Source organism: Ursus maritimus, unplaced genomic scaffold (assembly GCF_017311325.1).
Source record: "Ursus maritimus isolate PB19 unplaced genomic scaffold, ASM1731132v1 scaffold_17, whole genome shotgun sequence".
In the NCBI taxonomy this organism is placed as follows: domain Eukaryota; kingdom Metazoa; phylum Chordata; class Mammalia; order Carnivora; family Ursidae; genus Ursus; species Ursus maritimus.
In genome coordinates, this window is record NW_024424119.1 from 33,992,362 (window position 1) to 34,018,080 (window position 25,719).

General features: G+C 39.6%; 1 protein-coding gene across 3 annotated transcripts in view; it reads left to right on the forward strand.

Annotated features, from left to right (window-relative positions):
* The window catches only part of SLC44A1 (solute carrier family 44 member 1), a 190,749-nt gene that overhangs the window by 107,537 nt on the left and 57,493 nt on the right, over positions 1-25,719 (forward strand). For all 3 annotated transcript variants that reach the window (XM_040631677.1, XM_040631676.1, XM_040631675.1), the window contains exons 6-13: positions 85-254; positions 2,223-2,312; positions 8,339-8,478; positions 9,708-9,894; positions 10,822-10,987; positions 12,152-12,308; positions 13,009-13,092; positions 23,999-24,136. In XM_040631677.1, the coding sequence (XP_040487611.1) occupies positions 85-254; positions 2,223-2,312; positions 8,339-8,478; positions 9,708-9,894; positions 10,822-10,987; positions 12,152-12,308; positions 13,009-13,092; positions 23,999-24,136 (1,132 nt within the window). The remainder of the gene's footprint in view (positions 1-84; positions 255-2,222; positions 2,313-8,338; positions 8,479-9,707; positions 9,895-10,821; positions 10,988-12,151; positions 12,309-13,008; positions 13,093-23,998; positions 24,137-25,719) is intronic.

Sequence of the window (25,719 nt, forward strand, 5' to 3'; positions counted from 1 at the left end):
CACCTTTCATTTGTGTGTTTGATGTGGCATTTATATTAAGTAGGAGTAATTTTTTTTCTGATTTTTTTTTTCTTGTATCACCAGTGCACCTATTCCATTCTTCCATCGCTGTGCTCCTGTGAACATTTCCTGCTATGCCAAGTTTGCAGAGGCCCTGATCACCTTTGTCAGTGACAATAGTGTCTTACACAGGCTGATTAGTGGAGTAATGACCAGCAAAGAAATTATATTGGGACTTTGCTTGTTATCACTAGGTAATTGTTTTTCTCATTATTAGCTATTGCATAGTATTGCAGTAGAAGACTGTTCTGTCTTTTAACCAAAAATGAATACAACTGGGATACCTGTAAAATGTTTAACTTCCCATAGCCAAAATAATTGTTTCAGATTATATAGAGTTATAAATATATACATATTTAAATATATATATATATTTATATATATATTTATATATGTATATATTTATATATCTGAAACTTTCTTTTTCTCTCATTGGAGAAAACTGTGTTTTCCCAAACTGGTTACTGTCTATAATAACCTTTAATATGATAGCAGGAGGCTTCTTCTAGTGAATCAACACCCCTTTGTTTTTAGTATGATTCCAGAGGCTTATAAAAAGAGGCACATAGTCTTTTCTTTATTTCCATCAAAGAGCATAGCTTTCTGATAGACGACTTTTGAAATATGGTTTTTTTCATTGTTACAGTTCATAATACCATTGTATTGCTGGAAAAGTTAGGAAATCTCCACCTGTTAGCTGTTGAGTTTTCTTGTCAATAGATAATATAATCAAATAAATGTGATTTTCAAGATGTAAACTCCCTGTATTACCCTAGAACTATAAGTAGCCACATCAGAATCTATAGATCTTTCTAGTTGGGAGGAGTAAACTGTGGTAGGAACCAAGCATCTCTTTTATTATATAAGTAAAATGAGTATTTATGCCTGCTAACAACAATTATAGTCATTGAGAAGACTAGCTGTATTTCCGTCTTGTCATTAGAGAGTATTTTCTTTTTGCTTAGGTAGTACTTGACTCAGTTGAAATAATGCTGTCCATATGAAAAGCTATTTCTGTGATATTTGAAACGCTCCCATCTGTTTTTGGTTCCTGTACATTTATTGCAAAAGTGAGTACCTTAATAATGTTACCTAGTCACAGATCCCAACCATTTATTTGGCTTTGCAAATGGCCCCCCAAAACTTGACTATTAGCCTGCCTTTATGAAAAAGTTATTTGGTTTCTGAAATAGTTGAATACTTTAAGGGGGAAAAAAAAAAAAACCCAAGCCTTAAAAATGGTGATAATAATGTTAAACCATTGGAATTCCAGTTTTTACTAGAATGGTTCTCTTGAGGCTTAAGATCTTTGTTCACTTGTTTGTAAAATGGGCCTTTAGGTAATTAAAGATGAACAAATTATGATTTCAGAAATGAATTTCCCCATGCAAAGGTCAAATCTTCCCAGTTTCTCTCTTAAGATTTTTTCACTCACGATTTTAGCATGTTGGAATTCAGCTTGGGTTGGGTAGAGGCATTGGCTAAGTAACTCAAACTGAGCTTTGCTCTTTTTTGAAGAGTCTCTCAATCAATCAGGACCCCTGACCCCAGGCGAGAAATAAGGTTAGAGGAATTGGGGTCTCAGTAGGCTTCAGGATATTATTCTGTAGAGTCAGAGCATTTCTTGGAAGTTTTAGAGGAGAAATGACCAGAAAAAGATAAAAATATTGTCTAGCTTGTGGATCATCTATCAGAGAAGTTGGTCCTGAAGTGCAAGGATTACTCCAGGAAGTGTAGCACCTACTTTAACTGATCTCTGTCTGTGTGTGGTGATTTTTCCCATCACCAACATGACACATCATTCTCTACACTCTGTGTGTTGGCATGTATGTTTGCATGTGAGTTCTGACGTCATCCCGTGGTGAATCCACAACAGTTCTGTGCTGTTTTTGAGTCACCATGTTGCATTTGCATGTGTTCTTTTCCGTCATTTATAAACCCATGGTGAGGTGCCTTTAGTTTCAAGCGTCGCTATTCCGGTGGCGCAAGTACCAAAGTCAAAGCGCAAAAGTAGCCAGTTAACCTTTCTAACCTAAATTGGGGTCTTGAACGTGTTAATACCAACCGATTATATCCCTCATAGAAAACAATTGAAAGAGTTTCTCTTTATATTTTCCAGTGTTTTAAAATAATATTCTGTGTGTTCTCTATCTTCCCTGCAGTTCTATCCATGATTCTGATGGTGATAATCAGGTATATTTCGAGAGTACTTGTGTGGATCTTAACAATTCTGGTCATACTGGGTTCACTTGGTAAGCTGCTTATTCCTTTGTTTTTTAGAATTGAGAGTTAAGTTTGCTTTTAACAATCCCTTGATTCAGAACTACTTTATTTTAAAGGCTTTATTTATTTATTTATTTGAGAGAGAGAGTGCACATGTGCACACGTGTGAGCAGGGAGAGGAGCAGAGGGGGAGAGAGAGGGACAAGCAGACTGTGTTCTGAGAGCACAGCCCAGCAGGGGGCTTGATCCCAGGACCTGGAGACCACGACCTGAGCGAAAAACCAAGAGTCTGATGCTCAACCCACTGAGCCACCCAGGCGCCCCACTTTGATTATTTTAAATAATTTTCCTTTTGTGAGGCTTGTGAATTCATTTATACACCATAAAAAGACTGGTGAGTGGATTACACTGAAGTTAATTCACCGTGAGATCACTAAATGAAATAAAATGGTGAAGTCATTGGCATTCGGAATAAAAGCAAGTGGAGACATTTTGAAAAGGGGGCTAACATTTTTCTGTCAGTATCAGGTTTGGGGGAAGAGCCCATGAGAAAAAGAAAGCAACTGAGGCCCTGTTCTGCTTCTTGTTCTTTAATTTTTCACTTGCTACTTTCAGTGTTCCCTGCCTGGCAGAGGGAGGGACCCTTTCCTTTTATCCTAAACTTTTTAAAGGCGTGAATCCCCCATTCTAAGGTGTTGCAGTTCTTTCTGGTTGAAATATTCCTAGATAGATAATTATGTGTGTGTAAAATTTTATTACTCATTTTTCTGTCTATTGACATTCTATTTTGTTTCATGTTTTTGTTTTACTATTTCTAATGAAACCTTCTGGGTTTTCTGTGTTTATTATCTTTTTTGAGAGCAATAATTCTCCCCCTCCCAATTATAAATGTGATACTTACATGGTATCTAACTACTTCCATGGTAGAAAATAGAAAAAGAAAAGAAAAAAAAAAGCTTTGTTTTCATATACCACCTCTTTTCTTAATTTTTTAAAAAAATTTATTTATTTATTTATTTATTTATTTATTTATTTATTTGAGAGAGAGAGCAGAGTGAGCAAGAACACAAGTGGGGGGAGGGGCAGAGGGAGAGGGAGAAGCAGGCTCCCCTCTGAGCAGGGAGCCTGATGGATCTCAGGATCCTGGAATCATGAGCCGACTGAGCTACCCAGGCACCCCACCATCTCTTTTCTTTAAGGAGAGTTTACTTTTGCCTTTAAAATTTTCACAATTTAACCTCACCTCAGTTTACCTCTATTACCATATGAAATTCAGTACTTCTCTCCATATATTTTTTAAATTAATAAAATGCTTTTTTCAGTGCATTTGTAAATGCTTTACCCAATGTGAAGCTTTTTATTAGGGGAGTTTGCCCCCATTACATTTATAATCCTGCCTGCTATGTTTGGTCTTATTAATGTCATCTGTTTTATGTTTTCCATAAGTGTGTGCTTTCTTATTTTGTTTTCCCCATCTTTGCTATATGAACTATGCTTTCATTGGTTATTTTCACCCTTGGTTTGGATGGTATACATTTTATTTTTACTTCTACAGTTGGTAACCCATATGCTTTCAGAAAATATTCTTTAGGGGCGCCTGGGTGGCTCAGTCATTAAGCGTCTGCCTTCAGCTCAGGGCGTGATCCCGGCGTTCTGGGATCGAGCCCCACATCAGGCTCCTCTGCTGGGAGCCTGCTTCTTCCTCTCCCACTCCTCCTGCGTGTGTTCCCTCTCTCACTGGCTGTCTCTCTCTCTGTCAAATAAATAAATAAAATCTTAAAAAAAAAAAAAAGAAAATATTTTTTAATCTAGAATCCTATCATTATTAAAGGCTAAAATGAAAGGGTATGTGTTGGGTTTTCCCCTACCTCTTTTAAATTCAGCATACACTTCTTCCTTTCCAGCCCTACTCCTGTCTGCCTGCTCCCACTTTTTAGCCATTAATAAATAATCTGAGTTTTTGCATTCAGGTTATTAAAATTAAAATATTATTTAATATTTGTAATCTTTGTAAAGAATTTTTGCTTTGCCTTAAAATGTTTTGTAATTACATTTATAAATTTATTTACATTCTTCTGTCCTAGTTTTAGTGAGAACTACTGCTCTTATTTTCGTAAGACTTAATTCTTGAGTTCTTAATTTCAGTTCATCTTTATTTTTAATTCTTAATTAAGTTCAATTTAGTTAAAATACACTGTATTATTAGTTTCAGGGGTAGAATTCCATGATTCATAGGTTGCATATAACACCCAGGGCTCATTCCATCAAGTGCCCTCCTTAATGCCCATCACCCAGTTCCCCTATCATCCTCCCACCTCCCTCCAGCAGCCCTCAGTTTCCTAGAGTGTGGCATCTCCTATGGTTTGCCTCCCTATTTTCATCTTATTTTATTTTTCCTTCCCTTCCCATCTGTTTTGTTTCTTAAATTCCACATGAGTGAAATCATACGGCATTTGTCTTTCTCTGACTTATTTCGCTCAGCATAATACCCTCTAGTTCCATCCACATCATTGCAAATGGCAAGCTTTCATTCTTTTTGATGGCTGAGTAGTAGTCCATTGTGTATATTTACGACATCTTTATCCACTCATCTGTTGATGAACATCTGGGCTCTTTACGTAGTTTGGCCGGTATGGACATTGCTGCTATAAACATTGGGGTGCATGTGCCCCGGTTCATCTTTGTTTTGACAAGAATTTGAATTCGTGCAACTTATTCATGAAGTACTTGTGGATTATATATTTTCTCAACTCTTGATTATCTAAGATGTCTTTGCCTTACTTGTGAATACTGAATCTGTTGCACATAAAATTCTCGAGGGCAGTATGTTCCCTGTGTCTGTACTTTAATTTTTGGAGACCAGTCTAATTTTGTGCCTTTGCCCATCACCTATTTCACTTACCTAGATGTGTATCTAATTTTTAACTTATCCTTATAACTTAAAATTTCTGTCTGGTTCTGAATCTTAACTAAGTTTGCCTATGATCTCTTTTTTGGGGGCGGGGGGTGTCTTTTCCAACTTCGAAATGTTGTCTTCTGTTTCTGTTCCAGTGGTTTTCCCCTTAGCATCATTGTTCATTCTTCTGCTATCATCTTCTAAATTATCATTTTAATCCTTTGCCATTTTCTTTACACTCAGGAAGAGCTCAAGTGCACCTTGCAGATCACTGATGCAGTTTTCCTCGCTGTCACTTCTGTACTTGACTACCTCGTTTTGGTATTCCAGTCCTTCCTTCATCCAGCCATCTTCCTTTTCATTTCAGTGTGTGGCTGTTGTATCTAGTTCTGTGTTTACATGTTGTCTTAGTCACTTTGGGCTGCTGTGAGAAACTACCATTGACTGGATGCCTTATCAACAAGAAACGTTTACTTCTCACAGTTCTGGAGGCTGGGAAGGCCATGGCAAGGGGCCAGCAGCTTCAGTATCTGGTGTGGGCTGGCTTCCTGCATCCAGCCATCATCTTGCTGTTTTCTCACCTGGTGCAAGTGGGAAGGAGCTCTCTGAGAGCTGTTTTATAAGGGCACGAATCCCATTCATGAGGGCTCCACTCTCATCACCGCATCATCTTCCAAAGACCCGCCTCCAAATACCGGTAGTCTCATGAAGGATTAGGATTTCAGTATATGAGTTTTAGGGGACACTAACATTCAGCTTACGGCAGACGAATCGTTTTTTATAATAAAAGTAGATTTGAACTCCAGCTCTGCCACTTGCTAAGTGTGTGACATTTGGCATGTTTCTTAACTTTCCTGAATTTCAATTCTATTTATAAAGTGGGACTTTTAATATCTACTTAATAGCATTGTGGTGATTCAACTTGGTGGCCTCTGTTGCATGCTTCCTAACACAAATGTATGTGTTTAATAAGTGATATATCTTCTTGGCTGTTGTAAACAATGTCCTCCTTGATGTCTTCATTATTATCTCATTCTGTTTTCCTTTCTGTTTTTATTCTCTCTAATTTCTGTTTGTCTTTCTCTCATAACTTTTTAAAAGATTTTTAAAAAATTTTTAAGTCATCTCTACACCCACCGTGGGGCTCAAACTCACAACCCCAAGATCAAGAGTTATACGCTCGACCAACTGAGCCAGCCAGGCGGTCTGTTCCCTCATAACTTTTTATTCCTATTTGTAGAAAACATGCTTTATTCCATTTTTTGAGGCTTTGACAGTTTTCTTTAAGATTTCAAAATGGAGGGGGTTCCTGGGTGGCTCAGTCGGTTAAGTGTCTGCCTTCAGCTCAGGTCATGATCGCAGGGTCCTGGGATTGAGTTCCTCCTCAGGCTCCTTGCTCAGCAGGGAGCCTGCTTCCCCCTCTGCCTGCCACTCCCCCTGCTCATGCTCGCTCTCTCTCTCTCTCTCTCTCTCTGTATCAAATAAATAAAATCTTTGAAAACAAAAATAAAAAAGATTTCAAGATGAAAGTATTTCCCTTTTTCAAATGTTTTTCATAGACTTGTGGTTGTTTTAAGTTTGTTTACTCATCTGCAGTAGAAAAAAATTCATGCCTGCTGTTTGCAACCAGGTAGGCTTGTGTTTCCCTTTGGCACTATTCACTGTTTACTTAAGTGCAGGTGGGGGGTCAGGTTGGGTTGCATACTTCTCAGCCCAGTTTCTCCTCTCCCAGGCATTTATCTTGTCTGCCTACACATACACATCTTTACTCTGAATCTTCCATTTCCTTAATACGGCCCACAGGGCCACCCCGTAGGATCTAGGCCCTAGAGCCCCTCCGCCCACAGCTCTTACCACTCTGCCCCTTGCTTGGTGCTTGGCCATGGTGTCCTCCTTTCTCTCCTGCAGGGCATGGTCCCATCTCAGCATCTTAGAATTTGCCATTACCCCTTGCCTGCAACACCCTTTCCTTACATAGTTTTATAGACTGTTTTCGCCTTGTTTTTGCTTCTTTTTCTCAAATATCATCTCACCACTGAGACCTTGCTTACCCATCTTATCACAATGCTTTCCCAACCCCAGCACTTTCTATCCCTATTAAAAGGTGACTTTTTCCTTAGATGTCATATACTATATTTTTACTTATTTCCTTATTTGTTTTTTTGCTTTTTTAAAAAAATGATTTTGATCTTTGTCTTTTTTTTTTTTTTTAAGATTTTATTTATTTGTCAGAGAGAGACAGCACAAGCAGGGGGAGAAGCAGTGTCCCCACTGAGCAAGGAACCTGAATGGGGCTCCATCCCAGGACCCTGGGATGATGACCTGAGCCGAAGGCCAGTGCTTAACTGATTGAGGCACCCAGGCGCCCCTTGTTTCCTTATTACTATATAAGCTCCATGAGGCATGAGGGTGGGGACTTAGTTTTGTTCACAGCTCTGTCCCCAGCGCCTAAAACAGTCGATGCTCTAGGCTCTCAGAATGAAGGTTTTTGATGCAGCTCTTTCATGTGGAGGCGAGTTCGCCCCCCTCTTCAGTCTAGCTCTTGAAATCTCTGAACCAGTGATAGGGAGAAAAACTCCCATCCCTAGCACACACCACCAGCTATCAGAGATCTCCTATCTTTGTTCCTACTTTTGGTGGGAATTACTTCTTTCATCTTCATTTGCTCATTGTACAAATACTGTATCAGCTGCATGACTGTTTCCACACGAGGCACTGGGGTTACTGTGATAGCACAACAGAGAGGATCTTCGCCTTCCTCAGTCCTCAGCTTCCCTGCTGATTTCTGTGACCCTTAACTTGCTTCGTATAGACTCCTCAGGTCTCAACAGGCACTGACTCCCTTTATGATCAGTTCCTCTCAGGGGTACCTGGTCTTTGGGGGCTCTCTCTGAGCTTCAGTGTCAATAATAAATACGGTTGAAGGACATTTATTGATACACTGAAAGATGGCTAAGCACCTAGTGTGAACGACGATAATGGAGTAATTGCAGCTCCTCTTATGCCTGCAAAGAGTTACAGCCACGCACCTCCCAGCCAAATGGATTGTGGCTGCGTCAGTCCCAAGGTGATGTGTAGGGAGGATCCAGGAAAGTGAAGATCTATGTTATGCATTTTCCTGTGCTAGTTATTTCCCAAACAATTGTGTTTTGAACCCAGGTGGCACAGGTGTACTGTGGTGGCTGTATGCAAAGCAAAGGAGGTCGCCCAAAGAAACAGTCATTCCTGAGCAGCTGCAGATAGCTGAAGACAATCTTCGGGCCCTCCTCATCTACGCCATCTCAGCCACAGTGTTCACAGTGAGTACGGGCTTGGCTGGATCTTTCAGGTCTACGTTATTACTTACAGGGATCGTTAATGGAGCAGAAACTCACCTCTAGCTATTGCACGCCTAACCCTGATCTCCATTAGAAAGAAGCTCTGTCTCACGGTGTGGAACACTCAGAAGTCTTCAGAAGGCTTCCCTAATTGATGAGTGTTATTTGATGCAATCTTTTATTCTGCGCTGCCTGCTTGTTGAGAGAGGATTTTCACCTAGAATATTTACATTATCATTTGTTAGTAAGAACATCTTATCTGACTGTCATAATATAATTCCTTTTTAAAACTGGTTTTCTTTACCAAAGTATGTTAAGAAATACACCACTTCATATCATTTCATTTACTTGTTCACTAATTATTTTCCCGTTTTTGCCTTTTCGACTTTTAACAACATTATTCCAAGTCAGAGGTGAGCTCCGCTGCCTAGGCACTATACAGCAAATTATTCATGAATATGTGGTTAAATGATCTGTGCTCGTATCTTTGGTTCATCTCCTTCTCCTTTCTGAAAAAAGGAAAAAAAATCTCAGGCCACTTCTTGGACCAATCCCAAGCTTTTAATTGAGCTTTACAAATAAAAACTAAAGCCACCATAAAATCATTGGTGCCAAAAAGTATTTGTTTGTTATTATTATGTAAATATGTATTAATCATCTTTTAAGTACAGTTCTTTTTTTTTTTTTTTTTTTTTTTTTTTTTTTTAAGTATAGTTCACCCGCCCTCACCCAGGGCCTGGTGAGGGTGTGCAGGGTAGGGGATCTGACATTGACCCTGCTGTTAGGGGGCTTGTGGTCCGATAAAGGAGGTGAGGTACAAATACCTCCTACCTTTCGTAGTCATGGCATATGGTCTTCTCCCCTGTTTTCAGAGTGACAGGCACGTATCTCTACAAATAAGTTCAGAGCCTCATCCTGACTGACAAACAGCATGTTTTGATTCATAACGAGTAGAAAGGGAAAGATAGGAGAATTCTAGGATTTATTAATAAATTGAGAAATCCTTTTATGTTTAGCTTTAAGGACATTTTCAGTATACAACTGAGAATGCTAAGTGCTGCAAGACTGATAAAGTATTTTGGGGATTCAGAGAATAATCCTTCCCCCATTGGGAAGGAAGAGTGATGTTAAAAATGTCCACCATTGTTGGGTTTCTATTTTCACTGCTCAAGACGGTAACCGGAGCCTTTCTCTGCATTCTCTGCACACAGGTTATCTTGTTCCTGATAATGTTGGTGATGCGCAAGCGTGTGGCTCTCACCATTGCCCTGTTCCACGTGGCTGGCAAGGTCTTCATTCACTTGCCATTGCTAGTCTTCCAACCCTTTTGGACTTTCTTTGCTCTTGTCTTGTTTTGGGCATACTGGATCATGACTCTTCTTTTTCTTGGCACCGCTGGTAAGAAGACATGCTGCTTCTTTCTCTTGGTGGTGAATCTGATTTGTATGAAATTATTTTAAAACTTTAGATATAATTCTTAGACAGTTATGACTAAGGTCTGACCAGCATCGGAACTAGCAGTTGGCTGTTCACCAACCCATTCCCTATGCATGGTTTTTAGATCATCCTAGCAAAGTGGGTCTAAACCAGGTCATGGCTTTGAAGTAAACTTCAGGACTGATGCAGATATTTGGATTCATTCTCAAATGAACAGATGAATGCATTGTGGCCGTGACGTTGCCTTAAGCCCCAGTTACAGCCAAAGATCGAGCTTGCTTCCTTGGGATTTTCTAGTTTGGAAAAGATCTGAACCTAGGTAGAGTTCCTCGTGATGATGCCGTTCATAGTTAGACTTTCAGACTTGCTTGTAGCCACACTTCATTTCAGAAGTGACCCCTAAATGGAATTAATGGTGAGGAGTGGCATAAGGATCGTAAGCTTGCATATAACCTCTCTGGCCATTCAGCACGCATTCACCAGTTGAATATAATATTAATTTCCGTCCTTTGCTAATGATTTAGGTCTGTAATTATTGGATGAGTCATAAAATAGCTCTGAAAAAAAAAGCTGAAAGTGTTTGAAAATTCATGCCTAAATTAACCGATGTGGTAAGAACTATATTCAAATAGAACACCTTTTAAAAGCTATATGATGCCTTCGGGGAAAACAGAATGCTTAATTGTACAATGTCTGGCTTCACAACTTTTCAAGTGATAATTATTTTTGTCTCCTAATTAAATAGCGTGGTGCTCGTAAAATTGGTGGTTTGGGTGGGGGACGGGGGGAGGTGTTGTTGGAAATTAGATTAATCCCTTACATTGAATAGCCCTATTTCTTCGTTTGTACTTTAAGTGCTTCTTTTTTCCTTCCTTGATATTTTCCTAGGCAGTGCTGTTCAGAATGAGCAAGGCTTTGTGGAGTTTAGAGTTTCTGGGCCTCTGCAGTACATGTGGTGGTACCACGTGGTGGGCCTGATTTGGATCAGCGAGTTCATCCTAGCGTGTCAGCAGATGACTGTGGCGGGAGCTGTGGTAACATACTATTTTACTAGGTGAGAATTTATACCTGTCAGAGAACTTAAGATCATCTAAGTGATTGTGTCTGAGGAGATGGAAGTGAGGCTGGTAAGAGTTTCATGTCTTTAAAAAGTAATTGGAAGTGAATATGACAAAATGTTAGAGCTGATAGTTCCGGGCGGTAGGAACGTGGGAGGTTGTTATTTTAATCTTTATACTTTTCTGGAAGTTTCTCAAAAAATTAATCAGAACAGCAGGTCATGATATAACTTCAATTACATTGAGCAGAAGAATAAATCTTGTAGTGTCTTTTGTACTTTTGCCCTGTGTAAAGGTCCATCAGGGCGCCTGGGTGGCACAGTCAGTTAAACCTCTGACTCTTGGTTTTGGCTCAGGTCATGATCTCACGGTCATGAGATCAAACCCCGTGTCACATGGAATCTGCCTGAGATTCTCTGTCCTTCTCCCTCTGCCCCTCACATTTGTGCTCTCTCTCTAAAATAAATAAATCTTTAAAAAAATTAAAAAATAAAGGTCCATCAAAGGACAACATGCCTTTTTAATTTGTTTGGATTAGAATAAATATTGTGACTCCCTTTCCTAATTTCAGAGCTGAATATAAGCTGTAGACCTTATAGTTTTCTACTACAATGAGGTACCAGGTCTAGATGGAACGTCTTTTTTTTTTTTTTTTTTTTTTAAGATTTATTTATTTGAGAGAGAGAGCGGGTGGGGAGGGGCACAGGGAGGGGGGGGGTCTTTTAAGCAGACTCCATGCTGAGCACGGGACGGACATGGGGCTTGATCCCACGATCCTGAGATCACAACCCAAACTAAAACCAAGAGCTGGACGCCTAACCGAGTGTGCCACCCAGGCTCCCCTGAACATCTTTTTTAAGTTCCATTTTTTGATTGTCCATTTAACTCCCTAAATATTTACTAGTAAAAGCTTTCAAAGCACAGTTTCATTTTACTTAAAGTTTTAGAGCCTGAGAACCCCATGAAACTACCATAGAGAAATGAAACATTAATTTTATTTGGTACATCAGTAGCATTTGTATTAGTTGTATATTACTTTGCCATTTTGTCACAAAGCTAGAATTTTTTTAGACGATCTAGTTTTTTCACTGCATTGGGCTCTAAGCCAGTCCTGTACTTAGCCTTTGTTTTAATTGTCTTTTTGGTTATTTTTTAAATAGGGATAAAAGGAATTTGCCGTTTACACCTATTTTGGCATCAGTGAATCGCCTTATTCGTTATCACCTGGGTACGGTGGCAAAAGGATCTTTCATTATCACGTTAGTCAAAATTCCACGAATGATCCTTATGTACATGCACAGTCAGCTCAAAGGAAAGGTAAGGAGAAAATACTTTCCTGGGCTTTCTCTGGTTGTCACACCCTAGACCTCAGCTCTGCATGTGGTAAAGCTCCCCGTAATGTTAAGTCCATAGCTGTGCATGTTTTCTTCAAAATCCCTGCAAAGCCGAATCCAGTCCTTCTGCCTTCTTCCCTACTCTTGCTCTCTATATGCTCTGGCAAAATCCATCATATCACTGGTTTCCCAAAGTACCCTGTGCTTCTCTTCCACTGTGTTGACTCATACCTTCCTCCTTGAAGCCTCCTCCCTCTCCCTGACTGTGGAGATAACATGCATTTCTACACAGGTTGGCTCACATGCCACCTCTTCCCAGAAACCTTCCCTGATTCCTCCTCCTCCTCCTTCTACTCTCATGGCTCTAGTATCTATTGCATATTCTGAGTCTAACCTTTTTTATGTTTAGCTTTTTTTCTTCTACAGTAGTATAAGTTCCTTTCTGGTCTTAGGTACCTTACTGTATCTTATGTGCAATAGTGCTAAATATCTGTTGAATTAAATTGATTAAAAATAATTTGGCTATTACATTTTGAGGGAAAAGAGGGTGGTGGGTGTGGAGGCCTTGAAACATAGGTTGTGATTTTTTTTTAACTTTTATTTATTTTTCTAACATTTAGAATATTCTGTATGATGGCTTGATTCTTTGGTTTTTAATTATTTCAAATTTTTGTCCTTTCCAGGAAAATGCTTGTGCTCGATGTGTGCTGAAATCTTGCATTTGTTGCCTTTGGTGTCTTGAAAAGTGCCTAAATTATTTAAATCAGGTAAAATATTTAAAAAGTAAATCTAACATTCACTTTCAAAGACAGGTTCATCGTTTCTTCTTCCAAGAAAAAATAATTGAGCTTACTTGAAAGAAGTTATGTATTTCTCATGTTGTTGTACCTTGTGGCTTGTTCAGGTGTATCTATTTCTATTGTATTTTTTTTAAAGATTTTATTTATATATTTGAGAGAGAGCACATGTGCACAAAAGAGAGATTCAGAGGGGAGGGAGGTGGGGGAATGGGATAGACTGGTGATGGGTAGTAAGGAGGGCACGTATAGCATGGTGCACTGGGTGTTATACTCAACTAATGAATCATCGAACTTTACATCAGAAACCAGGGTTGTACTGTATAGTGACTAACATAAAAAAACATAAAAAAAAAAAAGAGACAGAGCGCGCACAAGCAGGTGGAGGGGCAGAGGGAGAGGGAGAAGCAAGCTCCCCACACAGCAGGGAGCCTGGTGCAGGGCTCAATCCCAGAACGCTGGGATCATGATCTGAGCTGAAGGCAGATGCTTAACCAACTAAGCCACCCAGATGCGCCTATCATATTCTTATTTTTAAAAGTGACATATATTCTTACCAAGGCTCATTATTAATTAATTGTAACGTAAGGATAAAATATCATTAGGGTTCATCTTTCAGGAAAGACATTTATCTCTTATTCCTTAATTAACATCCTTTCATCTTTGGTTTTCCCTAGGAACCTGTCTACTCTAGCCATTATTTCTTTAATTCTTCTTTTAAATGTTTTTTGAGGGGTGCCTGGCTGGCTCATTCCATAGAGCATACGACTCTTAATCTTGGGATTGTGAGTTCAAGCCCCACGTTGAGTGTGGAGCCTACTTTTTTAAAATGAATGAATGAACGTTGTTTGAAAGCTTTAGTTTAGTGAAAAGTCATTGTGATGCTTAAAACTCATTTTTTACTGCAGTTCTGCTATTGTTCAAGACTGGTGTGCTCTCTATCCTGATACTTTTTTTGGAGAGATCCAGCTGCTTGAAGACTCTGATACTAGCCTGGGAAATATTATCAGAGGAAGTGCTATCATTTCTCAGGTCAAATGGAAGAACAGGTATTACAGGATAACTGTTCTTAGGGAGCAGTTTGGTATTCTGTCTTGCTGTGCCTGGGTACACAGGACTTGCCGTGAAGCATTCTCCCCATCTTTCTTCATTTTTTTTTTTTTACCACTTCTCTCCATTCCTTGAAAATCAATCCTAATGTGCCAGTGCCCTCATCTAATAGACCAAAGATAAAAATGGACTTTCTCACCATTTACCGCTAAGTTGATTCAAGAGTAGCAGTGCATTTTCCATTCGCTCAAGGATAGTCTGAGGATGGTAGTCCTGTGGCCGTGGTGGTGAGCATGCCTGGAGTTTGCTTTATTGGAGTTCTGTGGTTAATATGAAAAAGCAGCCATGACATTTCATTAACAAAATAAATTCTTGTAGATTGTAATACCGTATGGATGGAAAGTGTTTGGAAAGTCATTATTAAAAATAAGTAGTAACAGCCATAGCAATCTGAAAAACTACATTCTTTAAAATTCAGTTTGGGACCAAGTCATCCTTATCAAAAAGTTGATGGATGCACTAAAAATAATCGTCATTACATTTTGTACCATCACTAAATAGCTCATCTGCAGAGAGGTGCTAAGCCCACCTCTCCATTCTCAGTTTCTGCCACCCTCCCACGGGAACCTTTTGCTCTTGCAATTAACCAAACATGGCTGGAATGACTTCCTTCCAACACTTGAGTAACTCCGACTGATCCTTAATGATTCTGCCTGAGCATCACCTCAAAGAAGTCTTCTCTCAGTCCCCCAGCCCGTCCGCTGACCTTACACAGCACAGGCTCATACCTCTGTGAAAACACTAAGAACATCATACGGAAACCATCTGTTTACATCTATATCTCCACCGTTAGCTCTGCAAAGACAGGGATCTTAGTTTTGTCTCTCCAGAGACTATCACAGTGCTTGGTATAGAATAAGTGGTCTTTAAATGTTTTCTGAATGAGGGGAGCCTGGGTGGCTCAGTCCGTTAAGTGTCTGCCTTCGGCTCAGGTCATGATCCCAGGGTCCTGAGATCGAGACCTGCATCGGACTCCCTGCTCAGTGGGGAGCCTGCCTCTCTCTCACCCTCTGCCCCTTTCCCGGCTCGTGCTCTCTCTTGCTCTCTAATAAATAAGTAAAACCTTTAAAAAAAATAAATGTTTTCTGAATGAATTATTAATCAGTGAATATTTGGATTTTGAAAGACTGATAGGGTGATATAAAACCAAAAGAAAAAGTCTCAAAAAGGAGATGTGCAGTTTTACTGAGGGAAGAGAACAAATCACACGACGTTAAGATGCTCAGTAGCCAGGTGAAAAAATCCAAAGTTCTCAGCTCATCCCAAGCGAAACACTAATCAGCAATTTAGTACAAACGGTCGTGAGATGTACATCCAGACTTCAAGCTGGCCTTTCTTGTACCGGTTTGGTGCATCTTGGATCTTCACTGTTTGAAGATTCCAGGGAAGCGTTAACATAGTAATAAATAAACGCATGAAGGTTTAGGGAGAGCGATTCCAAACTAATACTTAGTTCTGTTCAGGAATATGAAATGCTGCCCTTTGGGGACTGATTACCAGGCTGCTTCACGTCTCCTGTTTGCACAGGAATTTCATTTGAATCGAGGGCAACATGTTGAAGACATTAGAACCCTTCCTGGCATGAGAGGTTAGGCCTAAGTATCAGTTGGCAGTGGAACTTTTTTTAACCCTTGTTCCTGGGAAGTGTTTCCGAGATGGGTGGGCACCCGTCTATTTAAAGTATTTAAGAGGACAGTACTGAATAGATGAGCTCTAGAGACTTTCTAAAATTTGAGGAAAAGCAGTAAGGCCCAAGAGTATGATCTGCTGGTGTTTGAAGGGGCATTCTTTTCAGCGCTGTCACATACGTTTGGCAGTTGGGAGATTAGTTCTGTGCTAGAGGTCAAGCCAGAGCTGGCACCGAGATAACAGGCGGCTCACACCTTTCCTTTTGTCTCTGGTATTTATCACCACTTCCTGAAAATGAAGTTCCTTTTTCCCCATACACACTGGGTTGAGTCCTTACTTTTACAGCCTTGTTGGAGAAGGCACAGTGGATAATTGGGGGGCTACACAGTGGAGAGAGCCCAGATCTTTAAAGTGTGTTTCAATCCCAGCAGTTTAACTATTTGGCCAGCTCAGTGAAACCTCAGAGTGTCAGTTTCCTTTTTCAGTGAGTGGAGAAAAATACACCTGTCCTCATAGGCTTTAGGTGAGGATGAAATATAATGCAGATGAATCAACTCTTACAGTGCCTGGCTTTGTGTTATCGCTTTCCCCTGCTCCCCTCATTTTATTGTTTTATAAAGAACTCCGGGTGTTTTACTCTAAGATAAGAGAGCTCTGGCAAAGATAAAACAAGAGGTAGTTCTAAAGATGTATCTATTTTCCTTAAAAATAAATAGAATGTAAAGTACTGAAGAGTTTGGAAAACCAAGACAAAACAAAACAGCACCCATGATCTCACCATGCTAATGTTAAGTTACCTTCATGGAAATACTTAGCTTTGGGGAAAAGTTTCTGATATTTTACTTCAGCATAATAATGTCTTATCAGACATTACTTACAGACTGGCTTAGCAGTCTGTAAATGTCATCTGTAAAATGGGGATCATAATAGTATCTGTAGTGCCCATGACCATGAGGATGCAGAGAGACGGTGTCTGTAGTACTCTGAGCATGCTCCTGGACGCAGCCAAGTCCTCTGTAATGACGACTCTTACTCTATAGTACTGTGCACAGTTAGTTTCTTTTACAGTTTTTTAAAAGACTTGATTTATTTATTTGAGAGATAGAGACAGCACGAGCAAGGGGAGGAGCAGAGGGAGAAGCAGGGATCATGTATTAAATTCTTCTATATCATACTTGAGTGTGTCTTAGGACTCTTTTCTGTACTGTTGATCTGCCTATGCTTATACTAGTACTGTAATATTTAATTACTATAGCTTCTTCTTTGGGGGGGATACAATGGGTATGTTTATTTGTTTTTTAAATTTTTTATAGCTTCATTATACGTATCCCAATGTCTTATAATACAAATCCCTCTCATTCTTATTTTTCAAAAATTTCTTGTCTAATCATCTGTTTACATTCTGGAATTATCTTGGGAGCGTTCAGTAGGGAACAGTGAAATAATAATATTGATTGTAATGTTGGTTCATATTTATTGAGCACTTACCATGTGCCAGGCACCGTGGCTCACACTTTACGTGTAGAGTCTCCCATTCAGAGATCTGTTTTGTCTACTCTTTGGAAATGGTTAATGATTAGTTAGTGCCCATTGCATTATTTTCCTCCTATCCTTTTGCTGTCACTTCTGAGATTAGTATGCAACTTTGAAGTCAAAAGCCTCTACTAGTGCTCGCTTAGGCAGCACATATACTAAAAGCCTCTAGTAGGGCTGGACAATGCAGACCCCTGCTGGTGCATTGTTACTCATGGAAATGACTGCAGCAGACGGGGTCCAAGGCAGTAGAGAGTGGTAGACTGGTAAGCTAGGGAGTTCATTTTCCATCCGAAGAGGGCAGTCACTTCTTAGCTCTGGTATACTCTTGCCATGTGAGAATTTACACACAGTTTCTAACACTTCCAGTGTCTCAAGTGAAGCCAGAATTCTGGATGTTTGCATTTATCTCCTGCTATTAAAATGTTGACAACTCATAAAAAGAATGACTGAGTGAGCCAGAGCAAACAAGGTCTTTGGGCCACACAATGTCAGTTGATCATGGGCCACCAGTTTGTTGCCAGTGCTTTAGAGAATTTAGAGGATAATAGCAGAGGAGTGTTGATAGGGAGGTAGAGGAGACCAGAGTCATTTTGCAGCATGGTATGAAATTCCGTAATCCTGAGCCATGGTCCAGTGCCAAACTGCATGGAAAATACAGCTGGCTTAAAAAAAGACCTTTGGATTTTCAAAATAAGCCATTAATTATTTATAGCATAGGTGTTAGAGTTTTGCACATAAACAGAGTGAACTGTGAACTGCTCTTTGTTTCTGCAAGTGCTTATCTTCATGTATCAGGAAGGTGATTGTACATCTCATCTAACAGAATTTACTTTGGGTGGAGAGACTGTTACAACTAGAATCTGTTTCTTGGGGGCATTACTCAAGCCTTGGTTTACTTCAAAACTGTTTGGAGATAGTGCGTTTAATATTGGAGGGGATCTGCTTCCTGGCTGCCAAGCTTTTAAGATTATAAAGCTCTTCTCGACATTGTATGAATGGGAATTGTAAAGTGTATTTTTTGAGCACCTACTACCTGATACTATATTAAACACTTAATCTATATTACCACTTTCTCTCTATAATTCTATAAGGAAGGCTCATTTCCTCTGTAGAGAAAGTTGAGACTAGCATCTTGTGGCAGACCATATGACCTAGAGATGGAGGAAGTTTCCAAATCTAAGTTTGCCTAGTTCTTGCCAGGATATCACCGTTTCCCATATAGATATATACCCATTTTATGCAACATGAATTATAGAGAGTATGCAAACATCTCAAACTCTCATGTTTCATGCTATAAACTAAAACAAGTGATGGTTTTATTTTTTATTTTATTTTTTTTTAGAAATTTTTTTTATTTATTTTATTTTTTTTTATTTTTTAGATTTTATTTATTTATTTGACAGAGATAGAGACAGCCAGCAAGAGAGGGAACACAAGCAGGGGGAGTGGGAGAGAAAGAAGCAGGCTCATAGCGGAGGAGCCTGATGTGGGGCTCGATCCCGTAACGCCGGGATCACGCCCTGAGCCGAAGGCAGACGCTTAACCGCTGTGCCACCCAGGCGCCCCAAGTGATGGTTTTAAAGACAATTTAAGATTTGCAACATATTTTTAATTCTTATATCTCTTTAAAAGTCTAAGAATTTACAACCAAACTGAATGAAAAGGATGGTGTAGGTGGGACTTTTTGCCCCCTCCATTTCTCACTCAAAATAAGAAAGGGGTAAGTTTAATTACTTTTTCACTTATTTAATGTATAATGATATACATAGAGTTGCACATATCTGTTCCCTTTTCCTGCCATTGTTGTCTAGCTCTCCCCTTTGAGTTATTATATAAAGATTTTAAATTTAAAGAGAATTTCTGGGTCTGTAAGTGAAGAAACAAAAGGTGTGGAAACGTAGACGCTGCATTCTGGGACATGTGGCCAAGCAGGCCTGGGTTATCTACATGGTGACCTTCCCTAACATTTTCTTCCTCGTGACCAGGACTTTTTCACCTCATCCTGTCACACATAGATGTTATCAGGGACCACTTGGGCCTAACAGTCATCCTTTTCAAATGCTTCCTTGATGGTGATAACCTTTTATCTTGCTTCTGGGAGTTATATAGCCTTAAGCCTCCATCCTGCCTGAGCTCATGTTGGACACTCGCTAAATGTTAATCATTGATGCTTCTCTGCCAGCAGTTTAGCTCAAGATCAGGAAGGCTGTCTGAGAAGGGAGGTGGGCTGGAAAAAATCTCAACCAAGTAGTTGAGCAGAAAGTTCAGAGAACAGTAATAAGGAAAGCCACAAAGAACTCAGAATTTGTTGAGAACCTTAGTGTGACTCCTTTCAGACTAGGAGGTATAGAAGTGGAAGGAAATTTTCACTGGCCTGCTGTGATCTGTAGCACAATTTTCCTCCTGAAGAGGTCATCTTGACCTCTGTGTGTCACATGCAGCTCATCTTCCTGCCTTGGGAGTGGGAGAAAGAGCTCATGAAATATCCACTTAACTTTTTTCGGTTAGGTTGAATACAAAGGAGTTGCACAGATCTGTAGGAATATTGCCAAGAAAGCTAAATTTCTATGAGCATATCCAACCCTGGAACATAGGAGTGGAGGAAAGAAGTTATTGCTGCCTCTTTCCATGTCCACAAATAAATAGGCTTTTGCTATAAATGTAGATGGGATAGGTGGGGATGGGTGGGGAGAGAAGAAAGAAGCAGGAGAGGAGGAATAGTAATTTCTTCTGAAATTATTGAAAAACAGAAAAGCTTTTATGGTTTAGTTTAGAGATGTTAGGCCTTCTCTGGGTCAGCTGGTCTGATGATAGAGGAGAGAGCTTGGAGGTATGTGGATCCTCTCTTGCTACTGTCTCTTTCAAAGAAGGTCTTTTTCAAACTGCATAGTTAAAAGTGAGTTGTTGATCCTCATTGAGGAGGTGAAATTTAAGACAACACCTACTTGATTTAAATGGTTTATCCAATATCCTTGATTCTAGACATTATAATGCTTTTTTTTTTTTTTAATTTCGGGAAGCATCTCATAATCAGTGTATAGTTAATATGGCAGTGTATTTTCCCCTGGAAACTTGTTATTTTTTTTTTTAAGATTTTATTTATTTATTTGACAGAGGGAGACAGCCAGCGAGAGAGGGAACACAAGCAGGGGGAGTGGGAGAGGAAGAAGCAGGCTCCTAGCAGAGGAGCCTGATGTGGGGCTCGATCCCAGAATGCTGGGATCACGCCCTGAGCCGAAGGCAGACGCCTAACGACTGCGCCACCAAGGCGCCCCCCTGGAAACTTGTTATTAAGTAACTGGTTCATTAGTCTCTTGATTATGTCTTCAAATAAGGGAAGTAAGGTATTTTCCTTATGGTATGTTCTATTTCAAATCACTACAGACATCTGTCAGTCGTTGAACTGAAGAATGATAGTGAAAGATGCTGAAAAGACTTGGAAGTTGTAGAGAAAGCTACTAAAAGATTGGAAATGAGGAAATCTGGTTTGTATTTCAAAAGGGATAAGAAGATGGGTTCCGTATGCTGTACAAGGTTGATATTGATCCTGGGTAATACTCTAGAACAGGGGTCAGCAAAGTTTTTCTGTAAAGGAACAGATAGTAAATATTTTTGGCTTTGTGGCCATATAGACTCTGTCACAATTGCTTATTTCTGCCATTGTAGCTTGAAAACAACCATAAATGCTATGTAAGCAAATGAACATTGCTGTGTTCCAATAAAACTTTATTTACAGAAGTGGGCAGTTTGGATGACAGGTGGTAGTTTGACAACCTCTGCTTTAGAAAAAAATTGTTAAATGGGTTTTGTGTGTGTGTGTGTGTGTGTGCATGTGTGTGTGTGTGTGAGTATGGAGGGAACTGGTTGGTCTTGGTTCTTGGAGAATAGATCAGGCCTAGGAAGTTATTCTCCATCATTTCTCAGCAGAGTTACTATAACATAAGATCAAAAGTATAGTTTATTTTGATGTCATTGAGGCATTTGGCAGAATGTTTCAAAAGAAGCTTGACAGATGAAGAAATGTAGACCGCTGCAGTTAGGTAGTTAACTCTTTGGTGGCTGCTATCTTTGAACTGATAAGAAGCACTGGCTGATGACAATATGTGAGAGCAAGCCCCAAATGAATGCTACCAGAACAATTTAATAGTATCATTTCTTTAAAAGACGATCTATATTAGCTTTTGAGATAAAAAGAACTGCAAACATAATGTAGTAGCATATTCTGATAATAAATTACCCGAGTTTGTTTGATGGGATTATATATAGTAAAATCATACTGTCTCTCAAAGAGCATCATTATATCCTGCTGCGCCCTTACTGAAAAGGTAGTGTCTTACTCTGTGTAGTCGTCTTTCCTTGGCCCTAAAATATTCTGTATTTTTAATCAACGAATTTAGTTGTATAATGGCAAATTAAATTTTTGGTGGCTCAAACTTCATCCTCATACCAGGTTCCTATTAACTAACAAGCGTAAGCGTAAGACTGTATCTCCCAAGCTCAGTGTTTAAATGGAAGTGGGAGAGACAGGCTTCTAGTTACGGAATGAATAAGTCATGGGAATGAAAGGTACAGCATAGGGAGAATAGTGTAATACTGGACGGTGGCAGATGGTAGCCACACTTGTGAGCAGAGCATAACTTACAGAGTTGTGAAGTCGCTCTATTGTATAGCTGAAACTAATGTAACATTGCGTGTCAACTATACTTCGATTAAAAAAAAAAAATGGGGCCCCTGGGTGGCTCAGTTGGTTAAGTGTCTGCCTTTGGCTCAGGTCATGATCCCAGGGTCCTGGGATCGAGCCCTGCGTCGGACTCCCTGCTCAGTGGGAAGTCTGCTGCTTCTCCCTCTCCCTCTGCCCTGCGTGTGCTCTCTCTCTCTTTCAAAGAAATAAACAAAATCTTAAAAACAAAACAAAACAAAAAAACTTCACAGGGGCACCTGGCTGGCTCAGTCGGTTGAGCATCTGACTCTTGGCTTTGGCTCAGGTCATGATCTTGGGGTCATGAGATCAAGCCCTGCATCAGGCTCCACGTTTAGGGTGGAGTCTGCTTGAGAGTCTCTCTCCCGCTCCCCTCCGCCCCTCCCCTTGCTCCACACGCAGACTATCTCTCTCAAATAAATAAATAAAATCTTAAAAGAAAGGATAACAAAACTTCACAGACAACACAATGTAAAATAAGCCCTTTATGTGGGGCAGTTTTCCAACAACTTTAACATTCTGGACTCACCAACAGTTTAAGTCTGCACTAAACCAAAAATTCCTCAGGATTTTAAGTTTTAATCACAAAGCCTACATACTTTCCCTTCCTAAGGCTCCAACATATTTGTTGTTCTAGCATGTGTTCACATTTCCCAGAAAATGTCCATCCTATTCTAGAAGGCAGTATACAAAGGGGAGAAAACAATCAGTCTGTGACAGGGTCAGAGAGGACACGAAGCAGCAGAAGCAGGTGTAATTGAATAGAAGTGTGTCAGCTGGGATCAGTACTACAAGGGACAGAAAGCCAGCTCCATCTGGCCTAAAAAAGAGAGAGTGAGGAAGGGGGAGGGAGAGAGAGCAGAGATTCTTAGCAATTCATTAGCTTCTGTGGCTGTAAAGTCCAGAAATGTGTTTAGTTCCTAATCATGCAAACATCGTCATCAAGTACAAGTCACTGGTTTCTCTCTGCTTTTACTTCCATGATGGTAGCCTTGCCCACCCTTTCACATTGTGACCTCCAGCAGCTTCAGGCTCTTCCCATTACATTGGCCAAATGGCCCTGGCAGTTCATATCCTCACACCTCGCTATGCAGGAAAATGAGAGAGCTGCTTTGTCAGGAGCTCCTATGGAAGAAGAAGGAGAAGAACCCCAGAAGCCCCAGGGTTCCCTTGTCTTTGCTTTCATTGCTCTATTAGTTTATGTACCAGTCCCTGAACCCGGCATTGTGGAGGTGGGTAGAATGTGCTGATTGGCTTACATCAATCAAGACCGGCCCCAGAGCTAGAGGTAGTGTCCCCCACTCAGACTCTAAGAGAATGGGGAAGGTCTGTTTTCGCAAAGGGGCTACGGGGCCCTGCTCCCAGGAGGGAGGGGTATGTTGGGCGACAAACAGCTGTCTACTACAAGAACTGTGAGAAGGAACAGCATAGAGGAAAGCACCAAAGAGGACATGTTGCAGATAAAACAGCACAGCATCCTTATGCCTTTTATGTACTTGTGTAGCTTTTAAAGCATCACTGAAATGGTAATAATGCATCGCTGATATTCATAGTGATGAATCTGAGACATCTAGGAAAGGTTAAATTATGTTTGATTTACTAAGACGGGGAAGAAGTTAATGGATGTTGGAAAGGTTTGTGTGTGCGTTAATAAATGTCAGTGTTTTAAAAGGACTAAAACTAAGCCAACTGAAAAGCTCTTTTTACCATATCGGGGTGTTTTTTTGGTTTTTTGGTTTTTTTTAATATCTAGCATTTCCTTGTGCTTAGTCTTAATCTGTACCTCACCAGAGCCATGGGTTTAACTATGAACTCTTTTCACAAATGATGCTTTAACTTTATTTGGTTTATATCTTAACAAAGTAAAATTACATGAAAATACTGTTTTTTGCTTTTGTCCAGAATGCATACACAGCCACAGCTATCAACAGCACCAACTTCTGTACCTCCGCGAAGGATGCTTTTGTCATTCTTGTGGAGAACGCTTTACGGGTGGCTGCCATCAACACAGTGGGAGATTTCATGTTATTCCTAGGCAAGGTAAGTCCAAATATGTTATCTGAGACATACAGTGAATTTTTGCATATATATATATATATATATAAATTTGCTTTTTCATTTGAAAAATATCTAGCCCACCAAAAAAACTAAAAGTAATAGATACAATATAAAAGAAGCACTTACAAAGCCCATAATATGTGTCAGGCACTGTTCTAAGTCCTTTATATGTATGGTGCTCTTTTAATCATAACAACAGATTTGTAAAGGAAGTTCTGTTATTATCCTCATTTTACAGCTGGGGAAACTGAGACACAGCAGTTAAGTAATTTGTCCATGTTTCTCCTTACATATTTTGATCTGTAAGGAATTCAGGAATAGTCTGCTTCATGGTTAGGGGTGCTGTATCTGGAGCCTGACTACCTGGATGTAAATCCTGACTCTGTTACTGGCTAGCTGTGTGACCTGAGGCAGGGTACGCAACCATTCTGTGCCTCAGTTTGTTCATCTATGGAAATGGGATAATAACAGCGCCAATCCCCTAGGGTTGTGAGGATTAGATTGGTTAGTACATGTAGTGTACCTAAGATAGTGCTTGACACATTGTAAGTTCTTGATGAATGTTGGCTGTCATTGTTACTGTATATAAATGCCTTTAAAACAGAGCTGTTAGGGAATGAGACTTACCTGTCCTTAAAGTGTCTGAAAAGAGGTAATTTTTCTATACTATTAAAATCTGCAGAATAATAAATAACATTATAATTGGATTTCTTTGTATCTGTAGTTCAAACCATAAAATACTCAGAAAATTTGAAAAACTGAGCTGACACAGCGATAACCTAATAATGTCGTTTTTATATATTCCCTCCCAGTGTTTTTTCATAAGCTTATATTTCTATAGTCTAACAATCATAGCATACTTATCGGTTTGTTTTGCCCTTTGCACTTCATATTACATCATATCCAGTTCTCATATTGCTTTAATAATCTTCATAATTATTCATGATCGTGATGGGCAGTATTTTATCAAATGCTCTTCTTACTCTTGCTACTATTCTCTTACAAATGCTATTCTCTTACTACTACTGTTTTGAAAGTGTTTTTGAAAAGGAAAAAATATTTGGTGTAGAGAGGCCAGGATTGCACGGTGTGGTGTCAAGTTCTCAGGCAACTGTCATCTAAAAAGAATTATAAAACTGTGCAGTTATTTTGAAAATCTACAATTAAACTTACACTGTTGGATTTGTTCTTGTCGTGTTTTTACAAGAGGAAATGTTTTATAGTAAGGATTGAATGAGTCAATCCATGTTAAGGACTGAGTATAGTGTTTGACACTCTTATTAACTATTGCTATTATTTATACGCTATATGAATAAATTTAGGAGGCTTCAGATTTTTGTCTGTTTTATGTTTTACATGTTTATAATTTATCCCTACTGCTAAGAAGGATATGAGGCAGCTTAAAATATGAACAGATGTACACAGAGCAGTTAAAATAGAAGAGAAGCCATATAGAGGAATAACAGAAAAATTATACTCAGGGACAGCATTGGTCATGATGGTGATTTTAGTAAACTCTGATGGAGACACTTGCTCAGTACTAGGTACTGAGGAATGTAGTTTAT